Raw genomic sequence first — 25630 nt, forward strand, 5'->3', positions numbered from 1 at the left:
CTACAGGGGACTGTAATGAATTTCATATATTTATAGCTAACATTTCTCACCACTAGTAGCTTCAGCCCCTTCTAAGGTTTCTCCCTGACTTGAAGCTTTAATAAAATCTTAGCGAGCAGCCACAACAATTTAATATTTTAATTCCTGGCATTTCACAGAACTAGGCTTCAGCCCCTACTTAGGCTTTTATATTCTCTTTCTTTAAGCTTTAATAAAGTCTCTTTTTGAGCAAGTCAGTAATTGCTAGAATTCTCACTAGTAGTTTCTGCCTATACCTTACTAAAAACAACCTTTTTACTGTAGCACAGCAGACAAAAGTGATTATTGCTTAAAATGTGCTTGATAAAGGGTCTAGGGAGGGCCTGAACGCTGCCTTCCTGTTTTGTCTACATTTTGAGCCATTAAAGCACTTTTGATAGTTGATATTAGTTGCTGTGCTACGTTGTTGCTATAATATATAGGGACCTATCGCAGGCTGGGTTTGCACACTGTGTAGCACCTGATACAGGCATGGAACCTGTTATCCATAATGCTTGGGACCTGGGGTTTTCCAGAAAAAGAGTCTTTCCATAATGTGAACCACCATGCCCTTAAGCCTTCTAAAAAATAATTTAAACTTTAAATATACCCAGTAGGATTGTTTTGCTTCCAGTAAAGATTAATTTGATCTTAGTTGTAATCAAGGTTTTTATTATAAAAAAGGAAATCATCGTTTAATCACATAACTCATAACTTCATTAATCATTTAATCACATAACTCAGGAGTGCATATGATCGCTTTTTTTGCAGCTATCATATGTATATCATAGCAAACATAGGGTTAGCCTCCATACAATGCAGGGTCATCCACAGTCACTGCAGTCACAAAGGGGTGATGCACTTGGCACAGTTGTACTGGGCCTACCACAATTATAACTGATTCACTAAAAATAAACACTATTGTGCGCATATTTTGTTGCAAATCAAACGCTGTTATGTGAAAGTCTGTTTGACTTGACTTTTTAGTGTTTGTCATGCAGGTCTGCACCCCTGTTCTTAAGGCGTAAGTGTGCTGCGCCTATTCATGCTGGGCATGTAGGGATCCCTGGAGCTACTTCTTCATCAGGACAAGGCTGTAGTTACAGGGTTACCCTGCGTTAATAGGTGCAGCAACACACAATTTGGAACAGGCGGCAAAAGGACAAAGTGGCACCGAGTGCAACTATACATAAGTGCAAGGAACACATTTTGACGCAAGTACCTTTATTTTAATATCAAGCAGCAACATTTTGAGACATGTTTGGCTCTTTATTAAGCTTGATACACAGCAAAACATTTCTGCTGCCCTTGATGTTAAAATAAAGGCCTTTTTAATTATTAAATGTAAGGCTGCCTATAACCTCTTTTTAATTATTTCTAGACAAGTTCTGTACATCAATGCAGTTTGAGTGCAGCAACCATCGCTGTATCTCCAAACATTGGGTATGTGATGGATCTGATGACTGTGGCGATAAATCCGATGAAGGAGCCATCTGCCGTAAGTACAAATATACACACACACACATATATACACTTATTTTCAATGGATGCTAATTTGATATTATATTTTATAGAATCAAACACGTGTAGCCCTGAATCCTTCCGGTGCCCTAGCACGCATGTCTGTATTCCCCGACGCTGGCTGTGTGACGGTGATATAGACTGTCAGGATGGTGCTGATGAGAGTGTTAATGTTGGCTGTCGTGAGTAAAATCAATCTTTCTATAATTATCTGCAATACCTCGGGAGTTTTTTCAGGGACATAGTTCCTTCTGTTTTTGTATGCATATAATTATTTATTTTGTGATTAACACTTGCAGTTAATGATAATCCATTGGTTGTTTCTTGTGCTATTGTGTCAGGCTCAGTCATTGCACTTTTTATCACAGTTAACTTTGTGTTAAGGCTTATTTACAGCCAGGACAAAAATATTAGCTGTTTATATCAGTTTGTGAGCTCCTCAACCTAAGGATATTTGTGAAACAGATTAAAGAAAATCCACTACACTTTATGGTAGTGCTGTCCAGCTGGAGGCCCAAGGGCCAGATGTGGCCCTCCAAAGAATTTTTATGGTTTCCAGTCTGTTCAGAAGCTCTATAGACTTCATTATGGCATATCATCTTTAATTTAATCCAGCCCTCCAACATGCTGTATGAGATATAATCAAGCCACTACATGTAAACAGTTGGACAGCACTGCTTTAGGGGATTGCTTTATAGTAGTGTCAGTACTCTGTAGGATATCTAACTATTCGCTACCTAAAGCAGTTACTGAAATTAACTTGAGTCAAAAAATATCTTTTCCTCCCCTCTGAGGCTAATTGGAGGAGCTTCAGATGGTTTTTTGCCTACCTTGGTCTTAACTAGAGTAGTTAGGCATAATCCGTTTTACTCAATTTGTACCAATGTGCAAGGTAAGCCATACATCAGAGATGTGTCAATCCCGATCTGAAAACACCAAGGGTGGTTGATTTATATTACTAGAAAAGGTTTGGTAAATGTTACAGACATTTGTAAACATTTTTTAGTTGATACATTGATTGATGGGGGGGGGGGGGGGGGCTTTTGCTGCCAATTTCAAAGAAGTTCAGGAATCCGTTAGATGCAAGAGTGGTGTAAACACTAGACAAACACATAAACATATATGTGTGTTAATAACATGTTGTGCTCTAAAGTTAGTCAAAACAGACTGACATGAAGTAATAGTTTAACATTTGGCGGAACCAAGAAATTTTAACATGATGACATAGTGTCTGAAGTTATAGGCTAGAATAAAAGACTTTTTATACTAAACTTTAAACAAAAACTTTTTTGTACTAAAATTTGTAAGAATTACTAAACATTTAAATAAATGCAGCACTCTGGGTAATGCAAACTGTATTAGCAGGTGTTATCAGGCAAGTGTCCGGTTTCTTCGCATATTTCTGAGGTCCTAGTTTCATAGCACATTTAAACAGGAGGAACACAGTCAGCGGGGTTTGGAGAGGACTGCATCTCCACCCCAGGGATAATCACCCATAATGCAGCTTTACACCTTTTTATCTGCAAGGCTGACTGAAATGCGTTTTAGTCTCTCTGCTTCTGGTAGAAATTGGCTATATTAAGCCAGGCAAGCATAGTGTCTAATACCAAATGCTAGGAGAGTACAAAGTGTGTCTGGCACACATGCTTATATAATTCTAATTAGTAAATGGCTGTTATACACACCTTTCCTTGAGTGCATGCCTGTTCTAGCTTATCCACTCCTTCAATAGAAGCCTGAACCCTCTGTTTAACTTGGTGAGTTCACAGTGCCCCTGTATATTATTCTTATTAACTTGTGCTCTTGACAACTGATGTCCAGATCTTTAAGGTGAAAGACATCTTCTTATAGCTGTAGAAAGATGAGCACAACATTAAAATTAGGAAAGGATTGCCATTGTTATTGCCAATACTGTAGTAGATCAGTGGGAATTGTCTATAGGCCAAGTACCCAATCTCTTTTTTGGGTGTAATGTTAATGCAGAGCTGTTTAGCTGGAGTTTAATTGCTACATTGAGATGTGTATCTGATTGATGTCTGATTACTTGGATTAATGTTGAACAGAGCTGTGGCAGAATACTGAATTTTTCTGTATATTAGCCACAACTAGGAGAAGTTAATTCCTCTCAAGGTAAACAAAACTGAATAACATCTTAGTTATAACTAATGACTACAGTCTATACAATTCCAAGGTAAGATGGATGCACTCAGCTTCTAAATAAGTCAATGCCATATGTTCATAGGAATGTTCTCTCTCTGGTTGGAGTCATTATTACACTGTATTTTTAATAGATGATGTGGTAATGAGTTAACTGAGCCACTGTGTGTTTATTTGTACACCTACTTTAGTTTTTAACAATACCTGTGATGCCAAGGAGTTCATGTGCCAGAACCGCCAATGTATCCCCAAGCAGTTTGTCTGTGACCATGATGCTGACTGCAGTGATGGATCAGATGAGTCTCCTGAGTGTGGTAAGTAGTGTGATGAGCTGTGAAATTCCAATGGGCATTAAAAAAAACCCATAATAATGCAAACTGTTGTGCACGGCATCAGGACATTGCTGACTTTACCAGATGTATTATCTTTACATGTAACCAATATAATTTTTCAAAAAGAATCACAACTTGAAGTCTGTGAATTTGTGTTGTGAACATTTATATGCTGACTTTCACACCGTATGTTAAGGCATTTTTTTTTGCACTTCCTTATAGAATACCCCACGTGTGGTCCTGATGAGTTCCGCTGTGCAAATGGCCGCTGTCTGGTCAACAAACAGTGGGAATGTGATGGAGAATTTGATTGCCACGACAAATCAGATGAGGCACCAAAGAATCCACGTTGTACTAACACAGGTGGGAGAAGAAGCAAGAGATGGGTTGGTACTAATGAGTTATGTTATAAAAGGCACTAAGTTTGCCCAGGAGCAGTAGCAACCAATCAGCAAGTAGAATTTGCTGGTCACTTCCTGTTTAAAAGCAAACATCGTATTGCAATGGGTTACTGCTAGTGGGCAAACTTACTGCCTTTTATTACATATGAGGGTAAAGAAATAATTTAAGTGCTCTATTAAATACACTAGTTGTATACAGTAGTTAATTAACTGTTTTCTTCTTTAGTTTTATGATATATCTGTATATGTATCTCATATGGAGAGTCAGAGAGAGAGATGTATGATAGCTATAGATATGTAGATGTGTATTGATGGCAACTATATCTTTGGAACTATAGTTCTTTGTTAAAAGTAGTTAGAGGGCCCTACAGAAATATCACCAATGTCCAATTTACCTTTTGGAAGATGTTCTGTTTTCTACTCATCAATGTTAGACTGTATCAGCAATATATGGTAGTAAGCAGCCCCAAACTTTATTAAGCCTTACAGATTCCAGATGTGTATTTGTAGGGTGCCAACACATTGCCAGATCTAACACTTGGTAGGTTTTTTTTAGTTGTCTTGTATATTTTTATATAATTGGAGGCTCATGTTCTGTTCCTGTGTCTATTACAGAAAGCAAATGCAATGAAACATTCTTTCTCTGTAAGAACGGGACTTGTATTCCTGATAATCTCCTGTGCGACAACAATGACGATTGTGGAGACGGCTCAGATGAGCTCAACTGCTTCATAAATGAGTGTCTAAACCGAAAGTTGAGTGGCTGTAGCCAGGAATGTGAAGATCAAAAGATTGGGTACAAGGTATGTAAGTCTTAGATCAGGGATTCCCAACCCCTTTACTTGTGAGCCACATTCAGATGTAAAAAGTGTAGGGGAGCCACACAAGCATGAAAAAGTTCTTTGGGGATGCCAAATAAGGGCTGCGATTGGCTAATTGGTAGCCCCATGTGGACTGCTGGCCTGCAGGAAGTTCTGCTTGGAGTAAAACTGTGTCTCAGCGCTTCCAAAACTTACCTCCAAGCCAGAGATTGAAAAATGGGCACCTACTTCAAGGCTACTGGAAGCAACATCAACGATGATGGTGAGCAACGTGTTGCTCTCAGGCCACCGGTTGGAGATCACTGACTTAGATTTTACTTTTGCATTTGTCAGGGCTACAGAATGTATACAATATAGGCAGAAATAATATTGCAATAGCGACAGCATAAGAGCACCCCGTAACAGGAAGCAAACTTGTTGAGAGAACTTTTATTTATTTATTTATTTTTTGCTTCAGAAGTTTCTTTTAATGTCATTTAATGTTTTTTTTCTGACATATGCAGTGCAGATGCCGTCCTGGATTCCGGCTAAAGGATGATGGCAAAACTTGTGTGGACATGGATGAGTGCACTACAACTTACCCCTGCAGCCAGTGGTGCCTCAACACTCTGGGGAGTTACCGCTGCCTCTGTATAGAAGGCTATGAAGCCAGGGATAACAACAGCAACAGCTGCAAAGTGTCTGCCTCTGCTGATGGTGGGTTGCTTGCCTTCTTTATTCACTTGTGTATTTAATATGTTTTAAATAACTTTTATACATACTGTGTGTTTGTCTAATCGGTAAAACCTTCAAATGGTCACAGAAAGATAATATATTATTTTAAATAGTAGGCCCTCCCAACTTGATTGGCAGATTTAATGTGTCCATTTTGACTTAAGTGTTGCACCAATGATACCATTTTTATTTTACTCGTATTTATTGTACTAACCTTTATCCTACTTCCTGACTGCACTTTTCACTCTCTCGCGTTCATGAACCTATACTGTGCCCTATTCCATAAAAATTCCCTTTTCTCCATAGATGTCCTTATCTGAAGAATATGTTGGTCTTTTCATACATTTGTGTAGGTGTATATTTATTAACATGAATTGCATTTTTCTCATATTTAGTTGAAGAACCATTCCTAATTTTTGCCAACCGATACTACCTGAGAAAGCTTAGCCTCGGAGGAACAAATTACACCTTACTTAAACAGGTGAGTTTAAATTCAGAAAGTGCTTGCTAGTTCAAATGATTGCTAAACAGGACCTGTACAAGTGCTTTGCCTTGTTGATTCTTTCCAGGTGTACATTCTCAGTCTGCAATACTGGCATCAGTGGTATATTATTATCTTAAAGGAACAGTTCAGTGTCAATATAAAAATGGGTAAAAAGATAGGCTGTGCAAAATGAAAAACGTTTTAATTTTAGTTAGACAGCCTAAAATGCAATCTATAAAGGCTGGAGTGAACTGATGTTTAACATAATAGCCAGAACTCAACTTCCTCCTTCCTGCAGCTCTCTAATCTGTTAGTCAGTCAGCGACTCGATGGGAGCTACATAACTGTTCAGTTATATCCTGAGCACGCAGGTGAGAATCAAAAGCAAACTAAATGAACAGTTATTTCTCATGTGCCCCCCACCCCCCCTTCAAGTTACTGACTGACTAACAGGTCAGAGAGGTGCAAAGGAGGCAGTTGAGTTCTGTCTATTACTTTAGACATCTGCCCACTCCAGCCTTTATAGATTACATTTTTGGCTACTTAACTATATTAAAAACAGGTTTTATTTTGCTCATTCTATGTTTTTACCCAGTTTTATTTTTGCTTTGGACTTTCATAGGACTACTTTGTGTCCAAAGGTATAGAAGTGCATTAAGAAATAAAGATAAATATATCTCTTTGCTCTGTTATCCGATACTCATGACCCTACTCCTCGGGTGTTATAGGTAGAGTTTGGCTTAGGCACAGGATCGGACTGGGCTGCCGGGACACCGGGAAAAATCCCGGTGGGCCCCGGCCCTAGTGGGCCCCAGCGGCCCAGTCCGACCTTTGCCGGCGCTCCCCCTACTGACTGTTCCTCCCCGACGCGCTCAATTTATACGCGCTCGGGGAGGACGTCATGCGGGGGTTAGGGGGGCCCCTGGGGGGGTTAGGGGACGCGGCTGGGGCACCTGCAGGGCCCCTGGGGCGGGAGCCCCGGTTGGCCCTGCACCCCCCAGTCCGACCCTGCTTAGGCACATTGCTTTAGTTAGTGAGTCAGGCCATAGCTTCCACCTATCTATAGATCAATGCGATCCTACAGGACAAATGAACAAAATGCTCGGAAATCTAGACATGTCACCACCTCAAAGATATAAAAAGAAGTAATTTCTAGAAAGATTTCAGAAACAATATTTGTTCAAATGGGGAATTGCTAGAGACTCGGATTATTCTGCCTCCATCCATTTAACTACCATATCACTTGTATAAATCAAGTCTGTGCTTTTGAGTGGAGGTTTTGGAGACAGCAACTGGCAAAATTACCGTCATGTACCACTTGAAACTTAGCAATTTGGTCATATTAACAAACTTGCCTATAAAAGTTTAAATGCCATGCTTGTCATTTTGGTTGGAAGAAATACTGTCTTACACTGTGCTGGATTTATATGCTTGCAGGGGTTAAATAATGCAGTCGCTTTAGACTTCGATTATCGGGAGCAGATGATTTACTGGACTGATGTCACCACTCAAGGGAGCATGATACGACGAATGCATATTAATGGCAGCAATGTGCAGGTAATTTAGCTTATTGTATCTGAAATGACAATGGTAAATGTGTGAAAGTTAAGCAATCTTACAAAAATAAGTTATCTCCATTTTATTTTTGGTATGCTCATGAAACAACAGAACTCAAGAAGAATAGTTGTTGTTCTTTTTTATTCCTTTTTTAATACCCAACTGCCCTTCACTTAAAGGAACAGTTTGAAATGAAATGAAACTGAGTAAAATGGATAGACTGCACAAAATAAAAAAAATTTCAATATAGTTGGTTAGGCAAAAATGTAATCTATAAGGGCTGGAGTGGGCATATGTCTAACATAATAGCCAGAACACCACTTCCTGCTTTCAGCTCTCTAACCTTTAAGTTAATCAGTGACTTTAGTGGGGGCACATGGGACATAACTGTTTGTGAGCAGGTCTGATTCAAAAGCAAACTAACTGAACAGTTATATCTCAAATGGCCACTCCATTCCATGCTCACTCAAGCCTTTATAGACTGCATTTTTGTCTAACTACATTGAAAACATTTTTATTTTGCACAGTCTATCTGTTTTACCCAGTTTCATTATTACACTAAACTGTTCCTTTTAGCACCTTACTAATCTCTGGAAACATCTGAAGTTGTAGATTAAAAATGAGTCTATCCAATTAGCTGAAATTGATGGGAGATTAACCTTATATACAACTGAAAGATCTCGCATCTTTATACTGGATTATCATAAAACTGTGTAATGAGCCACTTGTTAATGGAATAATGTTGTGCTTTGTCAATACTGGTATTACCCATTTTTGGGGAATGAAATCATGCTTCCTACAGAACCTGAGCCCAATTCCCATTTGAAAATGCGAAGAGGGACACATTTATGGTTTATTAGAACACTGATAGCCATTAACTGTAAAAGTTCATGGTGCAGTTCTTTAGTTTTAGGTTTAGTGTTAGTTTGATGGCAATAAATGGAACATCTGCCATTTGCTATTACCCTCATTCAAATGTTACATGAGCTACTACTCTGTGCAGACTTGAACTATTAAAATAACAGTTGCTAATTATATTTAAATGAACAATTTAAATCTGTACACGACCATGTTTTTTGCCAGGATATTTGCACTCTCCGGGGTTGTTTTTATCAGGTAACACCAGCATTTTACAGCATTTATGTGACTACATATAATGTTCTCACGTTATATATTACTTGGTAGGTTCTGCATCGCACTGGTCTAAGTAACCCTGATGGTCTTGCTGTGGATTGGGTTGGAGGAAACCTCTACTGGTGTGACAAAGGAAGAGACACAATTGAGGTGTCTAAACTCAATGGGGCCTATCGCACAGTACTAGTTAACTCTGGCCTAAGGGAGCCCCGTGCATTAGTAGTGGATGTGCAGCATGGGTAAGTGACATGCAGTGACATCTTTGTATAGCTACCCTTTATTTTTCTAGCCCTTCATTAGTGGCACCTCCCATCTAATAATTTCAGGCCCCAACCACAGTATTTTATCTTTGAATTCCAACACAGAATGTTGATTGACAAAAAAAACATTTAATTGTCTCTGAATGAAAAGCTAGAAATATCACTACAGATGCAAAGGAAACTCTCAAATGGAAAGATCATTATACCTACATCTCTTAATGTTTCCATTTGACAAACACCAAGGCAAAATAAAATGAAGCATTAGTGTGTTTTATGCATAAAGTTTATGCACATACCATGTGTGGTAGTTCTAAAGAATATAAAACTTCCTTTACCTCCACTTTACTTTTCTGGCATCCCATCCTGTTAATTCTACCATTGTACCTACTGCCCCTAGCTCATATAAAGGCAGCCTTCACTGGAAGGGCCCAGTGTGTGCATATACAGGTTGTTTACTCTAGGTTGTTTACTTGTAGAACTGTGCTTTTTTTTTTTCTAAAGCATTTAGATAGAACATGTAATTAATTCTTTTTTTCTATACAGTTTCCTGTATTGGACGGACTGGGGTGACAATTCTCTCATTGGTAAAATTGGCATGGATGGCACAAATAGAAGTGTTATTGTGGACTCCAGAATAACATGGCCCAATGGCCTCACACTGGATTATGTCAACAGCAGAATATACTGGGCAGATGCCAGAGAGGATTATATTCAATTTGCCAATCTTGATGGTACCAACCGGCACACAGGTGAGTAATTCTATGGTTGTATAATAAAAGGAAGTATTTAGTACCTGCACTGCAAGGTATCAAATTTTCCCTTTAATTTTATCTTTTATTATATCTTGATATAATTATTGTTCAAGAATATCCCGAACACATGCATAGCTACCCTCTCTATTTTATAAAAATCAGAAATTCTGGTCATTCACAGAGCGCACTAAATGTTATACTTGTACAGGGTAATGCCAAGCTAAATGTGTGCGAGTCTGTGTGAGTTCCATGTTTCTAACCACATCCCATGCAGGGGAGGGTATTCAAATTCCCAACACCTGGCAGTATTTGTGTATGAGCTTGCCTTTGGGGTCCAAAGTCTTTTTGGCCACCAGCGTGTTTGTGAATATACACAATACAAACAATGCCATTTTTCAGTTCTTGACTAATGATTTTAATGTAGTCTGATGAAACTACAAACCAACAAAATGATTTTAAGTGTATTTTCCAGTAGCGTGTACAGTACATTAGATTGCTGCTATATTTGGTACAATTTGCTAGGGAGTTAAAATTGTCAGACATTAATGTGACAAATATTTTGTTAAACATGAGTTCAGGTGAGTACAACAGACAGTAACTTTTGGGCATTTAGTGTAGTAGCTATACAGTGGCCTTGCTGACTATCTATGCCTGTTGCTAGCACTAAAACTACTAGATAAGCCTTGGTTCTCATCAATAAGTGACTACTGTAATAATGTAAGACCAGATTTAGCTGGAGAAAAAAACTGTTTCTGTACTGTTTGAGTGCTTGAGCAAAAGAAATTGAAGTATCGTATCCAAAGATGCCAAACTTATACCCATAATTCTCTTCTCTCAGTGATCAGCCAAGATATTCCACACATCTTTGCTTTGACCCTCTTTGAAGACTACATTTACTGGACAGACTGGGAGACAAAATCAATAAACCGAGCACACAAAACCACCGGAGCAAACAAAACAATGCTAATCAGCACCCTGCATCGACCTATGGACATCCATATCTACCATCTATACCGACAGCCAGATGGTGAGTAACAGTGGACTACAGGGAAAAGTATGAAAGACCTGCTTTATGGTGGAAAAAAATAGCTCTTCTTCTCAATTTGAAGTAGCTGGCTGATTTTATGGTTATGCAATCCAGAATAAGCTCAAGATATGATAAGCAAAGTCTGAAAATTGTAATGTAGACAGTGGCGGTTGAAGGACCTCACATGTGGCACTGACTAATCTAAAAAACTGTACTTGGTGATTTAAAATATCCTTCAGCTGTCACTCTTCCAGTATCTACCTTAAGTTAAAAACCATATCCAATCCATTTTTTTAAAACTTCCACACTTCTGTTAAACTGCATTTAGCAATGGGAGCTATCTTTTATATTTGCGGGGTGCATCCAAAAAATTAAACTTTATAGACCGCAGCTTCCTAGTGGGACCAGGTCTGAGCATAGAGGAGCTATCTGCTGGGCAATACTGATTTAATGTGCCATATATAATGTAGTATAGACAGCTATATATTTCATTTTGCCCCTGGGAATGTTCAGCAGTTTTATTTATATTATGAAATACCAGTGCTTGAATTAGGGTAGAAAAAGTGGAGGGATGCTAGGTGTGCAATGAGTAGCACGGTGAGCCAAACCCACAATTATAATAAGCCTCCCCACTAGCACATTTTTTTTTCTTTTGCCCACTTTAAAGCAAACCCATTTTGCTCTTTCCATCTACTGAAATTTGATGCTTAATAGGCATAAATTAGTATATGGCCTGTAGGGGCCCCAAAATGAGAATAGTGCATATGACTTTGCTGGAAATTCAGCTTCTGCAAACCAAATCCCTGCCTGCAGAAGTGGCAATAAGCAAAAGAAAGCTCAGGTGTTACAATAAAAAAGTTCCAGTATTTAAAACTCTTGCACCCCGGAGGAGATGTTATTTTACTGAAATAAAGAAGTTGAGGGATGTCATCCTTCCCCCAATTGCTGCACCGGGAATACCCCAAATTTGCTATTCATTCACGGACATCCTTCTGACCACACGCTAAAGCAAGAGCAAAACTTTTATCTTTGCGCCATCAAAGCTTTCTATTTTTGTAGGAATTATAATAACTGTGCTTTTCAATACTGCCTTTATGTATTTTTGCACGTGCCTGCCCTGTTAAAAAGCTCTGCCTTATAGCACTGTCTGGGCTGTACACAAATGATTGCAATATCCTGCAAAAGAAACCTCAAGGGCAAGGTGATAGTTTGTGAATAGATTGTTAATATAAATGAATGTTTTTCTCTTGTTCCAGTTCCCAATCATCCATGTAAAATGAACAATGGTGGCTGCAGTAACCTGTGTCTTCTTTCACCTAATGGAGGATATAAGTGTGCATGTCCCACAAACTTCTACCTGGGGGCAGATGGTAAAACTTGTGTCTCCAACTGTACGGCCAGTCAGGTAAGGGAATGTTAAAGGCATGGAATCTTACCCAGAAACCTGTTATCCAGAAAACACAGAAATATGACTATGCTTGCTACAGTGTCCTATGGGGATTGTGATCCTAGTTACGGAAAGACGGACCCCAAGTATTCCAGATAATAGATCCAATATGTTGACTCTTAAGTAAGACAAAGAAAAGTAGAGCCAGTACAGAGTGTCAGACAACTGCCACCCCGCCACTTATGTACTTTTGTATACAGCTTGCAGTTAGACTTTCTCTTTTACATCCATCGGTAATTCAGGTTTCCGACTTCCAACCAGAATCAATCAGAATCATTTCTTTGACATAAATTATATTAGCCCTTAAAGAGAATAATTCCTTGAAAAAACTTTTACATTGCCCTCGAAAATAACCATCTCATGCCTAAATACAGATGCAAGAGAATGCTCCACTACCCTGCCAGTCTTATGCCAGCCATCATGCTGTTACATTACATACACAGATTATTGTGCAGTTTTTTTCTAGTGAAACATTGGAAGAAGAGCATAGGGTATTGTTTAGATATCCAGTGTGAGTAGATTTATATTAAATCCTTCTGGCTCCAGTGATATGAGCAAAGAACAGTATGAGACAGAGCAGACAAGATTCTGAATGGAGGCAGAGACAGAGCAGACAAGATTCTGAATGGAGGATCCTTTGAGAGTTATTGAGATGCTGAATATGAAAAGCTGGGAGAACGTTCTAAGCACTGTTGCTTGAATACAACACTTATGTTGCATAGTTGAACTACAGTGTTTATTTAGCCTTTAATATCTACTCCTAATAGAAAGTTAGCTGTCAAGCTTTTCATTGTAAGTCTTTTTTCATAAATAGATGTACCCCAAACACAAGAAGCAACAATTTGTGCATCGGCTCCTATTTGGTAAATTAGATGCTCATTTTATCAGTGCTAACAATCTGGGAGCCTTTGCAGCCATGTAAAAAAAAGGTGAATTTGTGTCATTAATGTCATATTATCCTTTTCAACCTATTCAAAAATACTAAGAACTAGATAACTTTTACTGAATCTAGTAAATATCATGGCAAATTTGTATGAGATATAAGAAATTCCTACTTCCCTTATATATATATATAATATATAAATATTATTTTTGCTTGTATAAATTGCTAAGTGAATCCATGTCTAAATATTCCCTTTAGTTTGTATGCAAAAATGATAAATGTATCCCATTCTGGTGGAAGTGTGACACAGAGGACGATTGTGGGGATCGATCTGATGAGCCATCTGATTGTCGTAAGTCACAACTCAATTGTTTTTAATTCCATCTTTTTTTTCCCAAGCCCGGACAAAACTAGTTCTTCATGAGAGTTTGTAATTCCTTTTGCCTTGTTTGTGCCTCATGTTTGTTTTTCTCTTACAACAGCGGAGTTTAAATGCCGCCCTGGGCAGTTCCAGTGCTCCACTGGCATCTGTACTAATCCAGCTTTCATCTGTGATGGAGACAATGACTGCCAAGATAACTCTGATGAAGCCAACTGTGGTAAGGAACTGCTCGTTGTGTCTTTAATTCAAAAAGTTCTTTGGCTATGGCATTTTAAAATTTAGTTGTACATTGTAGCTACACAGAAAAAATGCCTTTCTTTTTAAATTACAGCAATATACAATTTTTCAGCCTAGAATAACATCAGTGCAAATCAGCCAGAGCACAGTTTCTTCTTATGCTCCAGCAATATTGTTTCTTACAACAAATGTTCTTCATACTTCCTATAACAGTCTGTTATTGGTGGCCATACAGTCAGTTTTAATAGAGTTGTAGACCCCAAAATGAAATGTTGCCCAAACAAATTGATGATTTTAAAGGAGAACTAAACCCTAAAAATGAATCTGGCTAAAATGCCATGTTTTATATACTGAACTTACTGCACCAGTCTAAAGTTTCAGCTTCAAACTTGTCACGGGAGCTCACCATCTTGTAAAGTTTATGTGACACTCACATGCTCAGGGGCTCTAAGCAGCTGTTGAGAAGCTGAGATTAAGTCATAGCAAATTATGAAGCAGAGAATTAGGCTGGCCTGTAATATAAGTTGATGTTTCAGGCTGATTATTAAATTCTGATGGTAACAGCACTGGTTTCAGAGCTGTCATGCAATGAGAACCTGAATTATTTACTAATCAGCCTTATATTGTGACATTTATATTCTATATATACAGTATATTGTGAGTGGGTCCCTAAGCTCAGTAAGTGACAGCAGCACAGAGCATGTGCAGTGAATCAGGAGAGATAATGACGGGGGGCTATTGGGGTATCTTTGGGGGCACAGATCTTCCCTGCTAGAGGGCTGAGGTTGCCTTGGGCTGGTACAGAAGCCCAAAACATTATGTACAACATTTCTGCCCTACTTCTTTAGATAGGCTTTAGTTCTCTTTTAAGTTTTTTTTTTTTTTTTTTTAAATGCAATTGCTATTGAAAGCCATATCTGTCAGTCCCTTGCTTTATTCTCACTACTGGGTTGGACTATAGATACATGTACCACTGCTCTCCTCCAGCCAAGACTCCATTTCCCACAGTGCCTCATGCACTTATAGTTCACCTTTTGTACAGACCTGTTAATCACATAACATACATGGCATTGTAAAAAAAATGCCCGGAAACATTTTTTCCATGGTACATTTAGTCAGAACCAGCACCTCAGCAGCAAAGGACAGACATACTGCATTCAGTAGTAGCTGTATACACAAGTAACTTTAGAACAATTTGACATTTTTTGTAATGGAAGCATATTAGAAAGTTGCTTAGAATTCTATTTTCTTTCATTAGGAAACCAATTTGTTTTTATGTTGACAAGTGTTTTCAAATTCTCTTTTGCTATAAGAAAGTATTTCATCATATCACTTAGCTAAAATATTATTTATACATATACATGGAAAGTGGGTCATTCAGCAGACTTCAGCATTTCAGCAGTCCCTCCCTTTACCTTCAGTATATGGCTCTGTCTTTCCACGTCTGTGTTCATTTGTCCAAGCTTTAAGGGCTCTGGCACACGGGGAGATTAGTCACCCGCAACAAATCTCCCTTGTCACGGGCGACTAATTTCCCCGAACTGCCATCACACCGGCGAAAATGTCGCCGGTGGGATGGCACACGCTGCGCAGGCGATTTCGGCAAATCGCCGAAAATGCCTCGCGAGGCAACTTATCTCCCCATGTGCCAGAGCCCTAAAAGTTTTTTTTCTTAAATCTTTACCAATTTTTATCTACTGATATGATTCCACAAAACAGCACTGCAGTCTCTCTTGTGAAAGGATTAATTGACTGATAACTGTTTAAATTCAAGATTAGTTACAATTTTGCAGAATTATTCCCTCTGAGTGTGACCCCAGGAAGCTACTTCAGCTATGACTGAATTGAAAATTCATCATGTTAATTCTATTTTAATGTTCACTTGTATTAATTTGTTCTTGAAATTAGATATCCATGTATGCCTGCCCAGCCAGTTCAAGTGTACCAATACTAATCGCTGCATTCCTGGCATATTCCGCTGTAATGGACAGGACAACTGTGGTGATGGAGATGATGAGAAGGATTGTCGTAAGTACTTAACAGACCATGGGCAAAACATGTAGTTGAAGAGTAAAACTAGCGATGCCATTATCAGCTAGGGAACAGATAAGCAAAAGCCGTAATGGCTGGAATACACTGGTTTAATTTGCCATAAAATATATTTAAAGTCCTGCCGTAGCTCCTAAAGTCATCAGTAGGTACTCCTCAAAAAGTTACAGACCCCGTGCTGGCCGTACAACGTTTCCAAATTCAATTATGAATAGCCTAGAGAGTACACATTTTCTCGTATGCTCTCCGGGTTATTCATAATTGAATTTAAATTTGTCATATACAGGCCAATCAAATGTTGTGTAATTTGACCATCCACATTCAACATTTGAATCTGATATTAGCTTTTTAATTAAGTAAAAAAAAAAAAAAAAAGAGACTTGTCGTTGCCACCATCAAGTGATTTCAAAACAGAAATGTTGCCACTGGCAAGTTCTTTGTAGTTCCCTCTTGAATATATAGGATAGGTGGAATGGTTTTATCTATTGAGTTACACATATTTCATTCCCTTTTGTACAGCTGAAGTCACATGTGCGCCCAATCAGTTCCAGTGTGCAGTTAACAAGCGCTGTATTCCTCGTGTGTGGGTCTGCGACAGAGATAATGACTGCGTGGATGCATCCGACGAGCCAGACAACTGCAGTAAGGACACCTTTTGCTTCTCTGCAGCCATCAGTGGCGTTTTTAATAGGGCCATATTAAGAACTTAAGGGTGAAGACACACAGAGCTATTTAGTATCAGCTACCTGTCACAGCTGCTAAACACCAGAAAATACCCTGCCATAGACAATACTGAGAATTGCCTCTGGTAAAATGCACATTGAGACAATAATCAGTAAATAATCAGCATTGTCTGTTTTGTAGCCGTGACAAGTAGCTGCTGCTAGTAGCTCCGTGTGTCGTCACCCTAAGGGCTCTGGCACACGGGGAGATTAGTCACCCGCGACAAAACTCCCTGTTCATGGGCGACTAATCTCCCCGAGTTGCCTTCCCCTGCCATCCCACCGGCAAAAATGTAAGTCGCCGGTGGGATGGCACACGCAGCGGCGCGATTTCGCACAAATCGGCGAAGTTGCCTCGTGAGGCTTTTTCGGCAATTTGCGCGAAATCGCGCGGCCGCGTGTGCCAGCCCACCGGCGACTTACATTTTCGCCGGTGGGATGGCAGGGGAAGGCAACTCGGGGAGATTAGTCGCCCGCGAACAGGGAGTTTTGGCACGGGCGACTAATCTCCCCGTGTGCCAGAGTCCTAAGACCTAACAAACTTTTTTGTGTTTTTTTTTTATTGTGAATTAGCATCTGGCCCAACCAGGCATGACTTTAGCATGATAAAAGTGAATGACAGATGTGTGTGTGCACCATGAGTGCCAGATGCACATTTCTAATCACCACTTTTGTTATATGCACAACAGCAACAGTTCATGCCCTGGTGCATAAGGAAATCATATACAAGAAGCTGAGATTTGAGTCTCTGTTTTGACTCAGCAGTTCATTATACATCACTTGAAGTCAGCCTTTGCTATAGTTGCCATGTATAATAATCCTGTGTGTGAATAAATTTGGCTGAGCTGCCTTTCCATGTATCTGCAGCTCAGATGACCTGTGGTGTGGATGAGTTCCGGTGTAAAGACTCAGGCCGGTGTATACCTGCACGTTGGAAATGCGATGGGGAAGATGACTGCGGAGACAGTTCAGATGAGCCCAAGGAAGAGTGTGGTAGGGGATTCTTACTAAAATAGTTACTAAAAGCTTTAAAAGTGCTCATCAATATTACATACTGTATGTATGCTGCTTCAATAATAAGCCATAACTTTGTAATGGTGCAACATTTTTAAAAGCTACAAATTGTCGAAATGTTTGTCTTGACGTCAATATAATATTTTCAATAATATAAGAAAAAATTTAATGATTGTTCCCCTTTAAGTGTTTTGTTACAGCAGACTTTTATTAGGTCTAGGTAGATTAGAATTATCCCCCTGCATTTTGATGTATATGCTTGTGTTACATAAATCAATTTTTTTTGTATTTAAAGAAATGAAAAGTTTAAATCACAATGCCAAGGAACTCCCACTACACTCTGTAAGAGCATTAACACTTCTATTCTCATAAATGCAGACGAGAGAACCTGTGAACCATATCAGTTCCGCTGTAAGAACAACCGCTGTGTCCCTGGCCGCTGGCAGTGTGATTATGACAATGACTGTGGAGACAACTCAGATGAGGAGACGTGCAGTATGTACTGTCTAGCAACAAACATTGATAACTGTTTCTTTTAGGCATTCTGTATCTATTTAAATAGGCTTTATACATTAAACCTTGCAGAGCAGTGTAGCTCAGTGTTTGGAGCGTGCATTTGAGCAGTGAGTGTCACACTTACCAGCTGTCGTCTGATACGATTGCCAGCTTTGTGGTGCTTTGTCACAACTGAAAAGCTGAAAGTATGGCATCTCTTGCCCAGTAGGCATTTGTTTTGTTTTCTTCTTAAAAAGCCTGTTTGTTCACAAAACACACCATCTCATGTGAGCTATCCAACATACTACATTGTCCTGAGATCATAGAGTTCCACAATGCTCCACTGGACTTTTCAACCTATGGCAGTACTATTTTACTACTGTACATTTTCCTCTTGTTCATAACTCCTATTTCCCTGCATAATCTATAGCGTGTCCATCATTCTTCTCATGTCATCTGTCTGGGGGATTGGAACTTGTTTTCCTTCCAGCATAGGAGGCCACCTCTTGTTCTCACATGTTGTGTATTTGTGTTGGTGCCATTTCACCTCATGTTATGTTTTTCTCCATTTTAACACTGTCGTCCCTGTGGGCTTTCAGAGGTAGGTGCAGAATATTTACATTTAGTACCAACTAATCATATTCTCCTCTGTTTCGCTTTCCTTGTTGTAGTTCTCTTGCCCTTCCCTCTCTCCTGGTGTTTCTCTGCTATAAAGCAAATCCTAGCATGCCTTCTCTGTTACTCTGTTACCTAAAATGAACAGAATAGTTTGCAAAAGAAATATTGTTGGTATATGTGATGCTTGTTTGGGACTTTGTCCTCATCAATCTGTTTGGATTTATAAACTGTTATTACATGGCCTAGCCCCCATAAATGTCAATACTCCCCCAGAATCAAAAGTTATAAAGAATTGTAGCCTCAGTCATCATTATGGTATCGGTTAATCTAAATTGTGCTATTTTATACATTTATTCCATTACAAATTTACATAGCCCACTGTGTAGATGTGTCAGAAGTAACTGGTACATAAAAAGGAAATGATAAATGACTAAAATTTTAGATGTCTTTACATTTTTATTGGCTTATGTCATGACTAGTTGGGGTTTCAAACCAAGCACCTAGTGGGAATGATTTACCTAGGTGTTCTCACCCGTATCAATAAATCAGGGTTTTTTGTTTTTTTTGTTTTTATTTTTAGACTTGTAGTTGCCTGTACTGGTAACTGCATTGATTCAATTAACACCCTGTAGTAGTAAATTAGTTGTAAGGTTATGTCATAACCTTTATGCTCACTTGTTTTTCTACTCAGTCACCCAAAAACAAGGCAAAATGATTACTTCATCTGGTTCCATTTTTAGCCTCGAGAGGGACAGTGGTCCACACCGTCTGCTCTCAGATACAAACATGGAACATACTCCGCTAGCAGCTTTAGTTTATACCAGCAGGAGAGCAATTAGTATGACACTGGCAATATTTGTATATTTTAGTGATTCTAATTTAATTGTAAATACATATGCCCTCATTTTTTTTTAAGCTCCCAGACCATGCTCAGAAAGTGAATTCTCCTGTGCCAATGGACGCTGCATTGCTGGTCGGTGGAAATGTGATGGTGATCATGACTGTATTGATGGGTCTGATGAGGTGAGATTTAACCAGTGGGCAAAACACAATTCATTAGAGGTTTCCTATATATTTTAGCTTGCTAAATGGCTTCTTTTCATTCCATAATAAATAAAAATAGTAGATATGACTGTGCTAAGGAATTAAGCTGGGATGTTCAAAGCTGGACCCAGGCAAGATCATTAGCTTTCACCCACCCCACAGAGGGGAAACTATGCAACTGCAGCACAAACACAGCATCCCTCCACATTCCAGCCCCTTTTATTCTGCTTTGCAGGGGCACAGCCCATGGTGGACCAGCATGAATGAACTCTCTTCACCAAAATATAATTTTGTTTATGTATCCCACCCCTTATAGAGTTCCCCCAAGGTCCTTCCTTGGCACGTATACTGCCACTGGCCTAAATGAAAGGTTTGTGGTATAGGCTGTTCTTTAAGCAATGACTGATCAGAGAACTTACCAGGGTGCCTACATTATAGCTCTCATTTTGAGCCCTACGTGTGGCAGTAAGTAGCAAGCCACTTCTCTCCATTCCGCTCCCTTACCTGAAACAACTCTTGACATCTCTGTGACTCCTGCACGGCACCACCAGACACATAATCCAGTCTGGCCTTGACTGGCCTGCATGGAACACTGTTAAGAAATAAGCCCACACTCCAGCAACCTTATTTGAAGTTCTACATCTGGCCCAAACAGTTAATTTTTATTAGGAAATGATATAAGAGCACTAAAGCTCGTTGCTCAGATAACAAAAATATCATATGGACACCTTAACCCCACTAACAAACTAAAATGGTTTTTTGTGCATGTGATCATTTAGTTTTTTGGTTTTATTTTAATCCCAACAGAAAGACTGCAAGGTGCGGTGTGAGCCAGATCAGTTCCAGTGTAACAATGGCCACTGCATCCCACATCGCTGGCACTGTGACGCAGATGCTGACTGTATGGATGGCAGTGATGAAGAGAACTGCCATAACACAGGTCAGTAGCAGTGCCCTTTAGACACCCCGACTAACCTTTTGTAGCTTCCATTTTAGTGAGTTATGGGACAACTTCACATAAATACAAGTTTCTCTGTGTGTATATATAATGCTACATATGCTTTTTATTTTCAGTAGGGTAGGGCAAGATGTTTTTACATTTCTAGCATTAGGTAATGTCTCACAAGAAGATTCACAGCTCCTGCTTGTTAATGCCTAAAAATAGGCCTAATGGTTTTCTCTAGGCAAATAGAATATTAAACGGGCGGTTCACCTGCAGTTAACTTTTAATATGTTATAGAATATCCTATTCCTTCAACTTTGCAATTAATCTTTTTATATTGTGTGTAGTTTTTCAAATTATTTGCTACGGTAAAGACCATGGTAACCAGATAGCTGCCAAAATTCCAAACTGGAGAGCTGCTAAACAAAAAGCTAAATAACTAAAAAAAAAAAAAAAAACCAAGTTGAAAACCAATTGCATATTGTCTCAGAATATAATTGTCTACATCATACCAAAAGTTAAGCACCCTCTGGAAACAATAAAACCTTATTCTAGACAGGTACTTATAGCAGGTAGCTCTCCTTGTATAGCCCCATGTTTCAGGCCAGGAGAATGTTATTTCGTATTTTATTTTGTATTGCAGAAAGAGAGGGTATAAGACGTAACAACTTCCCCAAACCTCAGGAGTTATTACATGTATTTTCATGAGAGATTTTCCCATATTTTCCCATATTATTTCCCATATAAAGCTAGGCAACACAAAAGTTGCTTTATCTGACGGTTAAGCCATACAGTACACTGAGAAAAATGTTTATGTGGTATGGGGTGGAGCCATCATGAAACCGTTTAGACCCTTCATTTGAAAAGTTAATTTGTCGATATGTGTTTCAGTACGGACCTGCCCGATGGATGAGTTTCAGTGCCACAACACCCTGTGCAAACCTCTAGCTTGGAAGTGTGATGGAGAGGATGACTGCGGGGACAACTCTGATGAGAAACCAGAAGAGTGCTGTAAGTGTGTATTGAGCTTTAACCTGTCAGTATGCAGGCATTTGCATATCAAGCTTGTGTCTGAAGACCATGTGCTGCCATGTACTGATATTTGTAACGGTCTGCATGTATGCACATTGGTTGTATGCTAGCCTATATATCCTATTTAGTATATGTTAATAAATGGCAAAATATGTGTCATGATTAGTAAAAAGAGTTTACTGGACTTCTAAGCTGTGGCCTAAGAGGCTCCTTATCCTCCCTCATTAGGTAATGACTGTAGATTTCTGTAGAACGTGGCTTAAGCTAAAATGCTTACATCTTTAATTATGGACAATCCAAGCTGATGCCGTCCTTTGTTCAAATACAGTTCTGATATCCTCTGATAGATGACGTTCTTGAAGAGAACATGGACATTATAGCTGATTAAGCAATTTTAAGGGCACACGGGTTAGGGAGCTTGGCATGGAAAAAGCCTGAATGACTACATTTTTCTGCATTTACTTTTAGTGCTAGCTATTTCTTCAATTAAAATAACTGTGCATTTAAAATGTTTTTGACACTTTGGTTTTGTCCTGCTTGTGTCTCTGGCAGTGAAGTTTACCTGTCCGCCATTTAGACAGTTCCGTTGTAGAAACGACCGTGTTTGTCTGAGCATGGCACGTGTCTGTGATGGTATTGATAACTGCGGTGACGGCACAGATGAAGAACATTGTGGTGAGTGAGACAACGTAGATGCTGCTAGGCTGACTGCTCTTTGTTTCCTGTCCTATTGTCATCATATATATCTTGTACTTTTTTTTATATTGTGATACATAGTAGTAATACCAACCCAATCTAAACCCATCCTGTGCACTGTGATAATTTATATACCCAAGCCCAACCTGGCAATCCATGATGTTATGAGAGGAGGCAGGGTAGAAGCAAGGTTATAAATAAAAGCAGAACAATAATTTTGCCCATGAAAAGGGGTTTGGGATGGGAGGGACCGAGAGACTGGGCTGGGTGAGAGTCAGGCCCACCAAACCATGAATCATTGGAGAAGCAGTCAGTTTAATAGTGAAAAAAAATATGTAGCTTCCACTAAAGTTTGAGTGCATGTTTGCAGCATTAAAGGTTCCTCTTTGAAGGGGAGAGCTATAGGTTTTGTAAGATAATTTAACCGTAATTTGTGCAGTATTACCTGACAAAAAAAACTACAACAGTGTGGGATTAAATGTCCATTCATTGGCTAATACAGACATGTCCATTTAGCCATATTTTTCAGGAGTCACCATGAATTAATCTCCTCCTCACCTGCAGTAAGAGGGTGGTCACCCACTGTCAGTAATTTGCATGCAAATTGCATTGAAATTCATAGAATCCTCATCAAGCGTTCTCTTTTATATCCGCTTACAGCTGCAAATCAGGAAGCATTGGGTCAGGGCCAGTTTGAAACAGGGTGGAGTTGGGGAGGGGGGGGCCCATCTATTGCCCATCACATCTCTGCTGATATAACTTGACGTGTGTGTCCCCCCTTGGTTTGTGTATGACCACAGTCCGTGCCATATACAAGCCAGAGGCTAGACTATACCATTTAAAATGGCAACATTTCATTCTGGGATAATCCAATAGAACATATTACAAAAATGTATATTTTAATATAAAGACTTTATTTATATGGGATGTTTTATGTGATATATAATGACAAGTTGTTTATCTAACTTTAATTATTAAACAAAAATGAAAAACTGTGCTGTCTGTTATCAACTGATGTATTTTTTTTTCTGTATGCAAGATACAAAACCAAAAAGCTGTGACATGGAGAAAGAGGAGTTCCAGTGCAAGAACAACAAGTGTATTAGTTCCAGTCGGCGCTGTGATTTGTTTGATGACTGTGGAGATGGTTCGGATGAAGAGAGCTGCTACCCTGGTGTGTGTGTAATACAGTGCTCACTCTCTAGCAACTAGGTGCAACCTAAATGTTGCTTGCCTGCCGTGTACTGCCGGAGTGCACACACATATGGGCAATACACATAAGTGTCACTTGGGAAATTAGCATTCTGCCATTCCCCCATGGCAGCTGCCAGTCTGGCACCTCTGCCTACCCCCTTGCCTATAGACAACCGTCTTAGTTTAAGTGAAGGGATGAGTGACACCAGTGGGAATATGTATGTATGTAGTAGTAGTTTGTCATTTAACATGTGTATCTGTCCACCCAGCACCAAAAAAATCTTATTTTATATAAGCGAGATGTTCTTTTCATAGTAGAGAGCCCTGAATGGCAAATAACACTAGTTTATGTCCTAAGGTAAGTACTAAAACTATAGTATTGTATTCTGCAGAGCTTATCTGCTATTGCTATGTAAATATGTGCCCTATTGCCCATGTTTCATATATTATAGAATGGCTGCCCCATGGCTAATCTGCAGCCCCAACATGGCTACTCAGCAGCTTACTTACATAAAATATATCTGTGCCTCAGAAACAAATGCAGTTTGTACCAGTTACTGATATCCATACATTTTTTATTTTATTAGTTTTATATTTAAATGAATAGAAAACTCTTTCCATCCTGTTGTCACTGATGAATGCATTTTGCTTAGGTTCTTTTGCAGTTGCAAAAATATACAGCTTTACTAACCTTCTACTTTTCCTGACAGATCTTAAAATTAATGGCTGTCATGGCAACAGTACAATTTGTGGAGAGGAGATGAAGTGCGTCCATACACAAACAACAGTGTATTGTACTTGTCAGAATGGTTTCCAGAAGATCCCAGGAAGCAATGCATGCAAAGGTACAGACTCCATTAAAGGGAGTATTACTGAAATGGAGAGTACAGAGAGGTGCAAAAAAGCTTATAAAGGGTATGGTTATTGGTTTTGAATGACTGGCCAGATTGTTTACATTGTAGAGAAGGTGCTTTAGAGTGGGTATGATTTTAATAGTGTATAATATATAATGTGCTTTATTCACTAATCGATTGTTACAAGGGTACCTTGTTTCTATTTCTCTCATTCTAGATATCAATGAATGCCTCACTTTTGGTACATGCTCTCAGATCTGCAACAATACTAAAGGATCACACATGTGTACCTGTGCCAAAAACTTCATTAAGTCCACAAACCATTCATGCAAAGCAGATGGTAAGAGTATATATTTTTGTGGATAAACATAATCAGTTATAGTGTGTTCTATAGAAATGAAATAGCTGAGATATATTTGTTATATAGGGCAGATAACATGTGGCCAGTTTAGTAAAATGGTGCAGTGGAATTTTTGCTGCAAGGACAGCAGGGGTCAAAAACACCCTTAAGAACAGGCAGCTTTTTCCCATTCACTTAGTTGCTCCATAATCATTAGGAAACACAATACTGTGTTTTACATTGACAGGTCCACAGCTCTCAATATGTTCTTTATACCATTTATCTGAATATATAGATGGTAGTGTAGAGGTATTTGAAGATGCCTGAGCCACTACTAAAGTGTTGAGTTTTGTGGTTTAGGATGGTGTTAAAGGAGACATATCCTATAAAAATTATGAATGTACCAGTGAATTATACTCCTCTAGATATAGAAGGATTGGGCTTAAAAAAGTTGTGTTTCTGACTGATTTATTGAGAAATTCCACAAAAACCCCACTAACCC

At 39.0% G+C, this 25630-nt stretch overlaps 1 protein-coding gene across 1 annotated transcript in view; it reads left to right on the top strand.

The window, feature by feature from the left end:
- The window catches only part of lrp1 (LDL receptor related protein 1), a 175356-nt gene that overhangs the window by 136321 nt on the left and 13405 nt on the right, over window positions 1–25630 (top strand). Inside the window, exons 51-75 of the mRNA XM_002939712.5 lie at window positions 1400–1516; window positions 1593–1721; window positions 3888–4010; window positions 4251–4391; window positions 5045–5232; window positions 5754–5946; window positions 6360–6445; window positions 7886–8005; window positions 9191–9378; window positions 9943–10148; window positions 10990–11178; window positions 12435–12583; window positions 13767–13860; window positions 13991–14107; window positions 16036–16155; window positions 16696–16818; window positions 17766–17891; window positions 18291–18407; window positions 19942–20048; window positions 20877–21009; window positions 21904–22023; window positions 22597–22719; window positions 23780–23914; window positions 24645–24779; window positions 25006–25128. Coding sequence (XP_002939758.3) covers window positions 1400–1516; window positions 1593–1721; window positions 3888–4010; window positions 4251–4391; window positions 5045–5232; window positions 5754–5946; window positions 6360–6445; window positions 7886–8005; window positions 9191–9378; window positions 9943–10148; window positions 10990–11178; window positions 12435–12583; window positions 13767–13860; window positions 13991–14107; window positions 16036–16155; window positions 16696–16818; window positions 17766–17891; window positions 18291–18407; window positions 19942–20048; window positions 20877–21009; window positions 21904–22023; window positions 22597–22719; window positions 23780–23914; window positions 24645–24779; window positions 25006–25128 — 3402 coding nt within the window. The remainder of the gene's footprint in view (window positions 1–1399; window positions 1517–1592; window positions 1722–3887; window positions 4011–4250; window positions 4392–5044; window positions 5233–5753; window positions 5947–6359; window positions 6446–7885; window positions 8006–9190; window positions 9379–9942; window positions 10149–10989; window positions 11179–12434; window positions 12584–13766; window positions 13861–13990; window positions 14108–16035; window positions 16156–16695; window positions 16819–17765; window positions 17892–18290; window positions 18408–19941; window positions 20049–20876; window positions 21010–21903; window positions 22024–22596; window positions 22720–23779; window positions 23915–24644; window positions 24780–25005; window positions 25129–25630) is intronic.

This window comes from Xenopus tropicalis, chromosome 2, assembly GCF_000004195.4.
Source record: "Xenopus tropicalis strain Nigerian chromosome 2, UCB_Xtro_10.0, whole genome shotgun sequence".
Taxonomy (NCBI): domain Eukaryota; kingdom Metazoa; phylum Chordata; class Amphibia; order Anura; family Pipidae; genus Xenopus; species Xenopus tropicalis.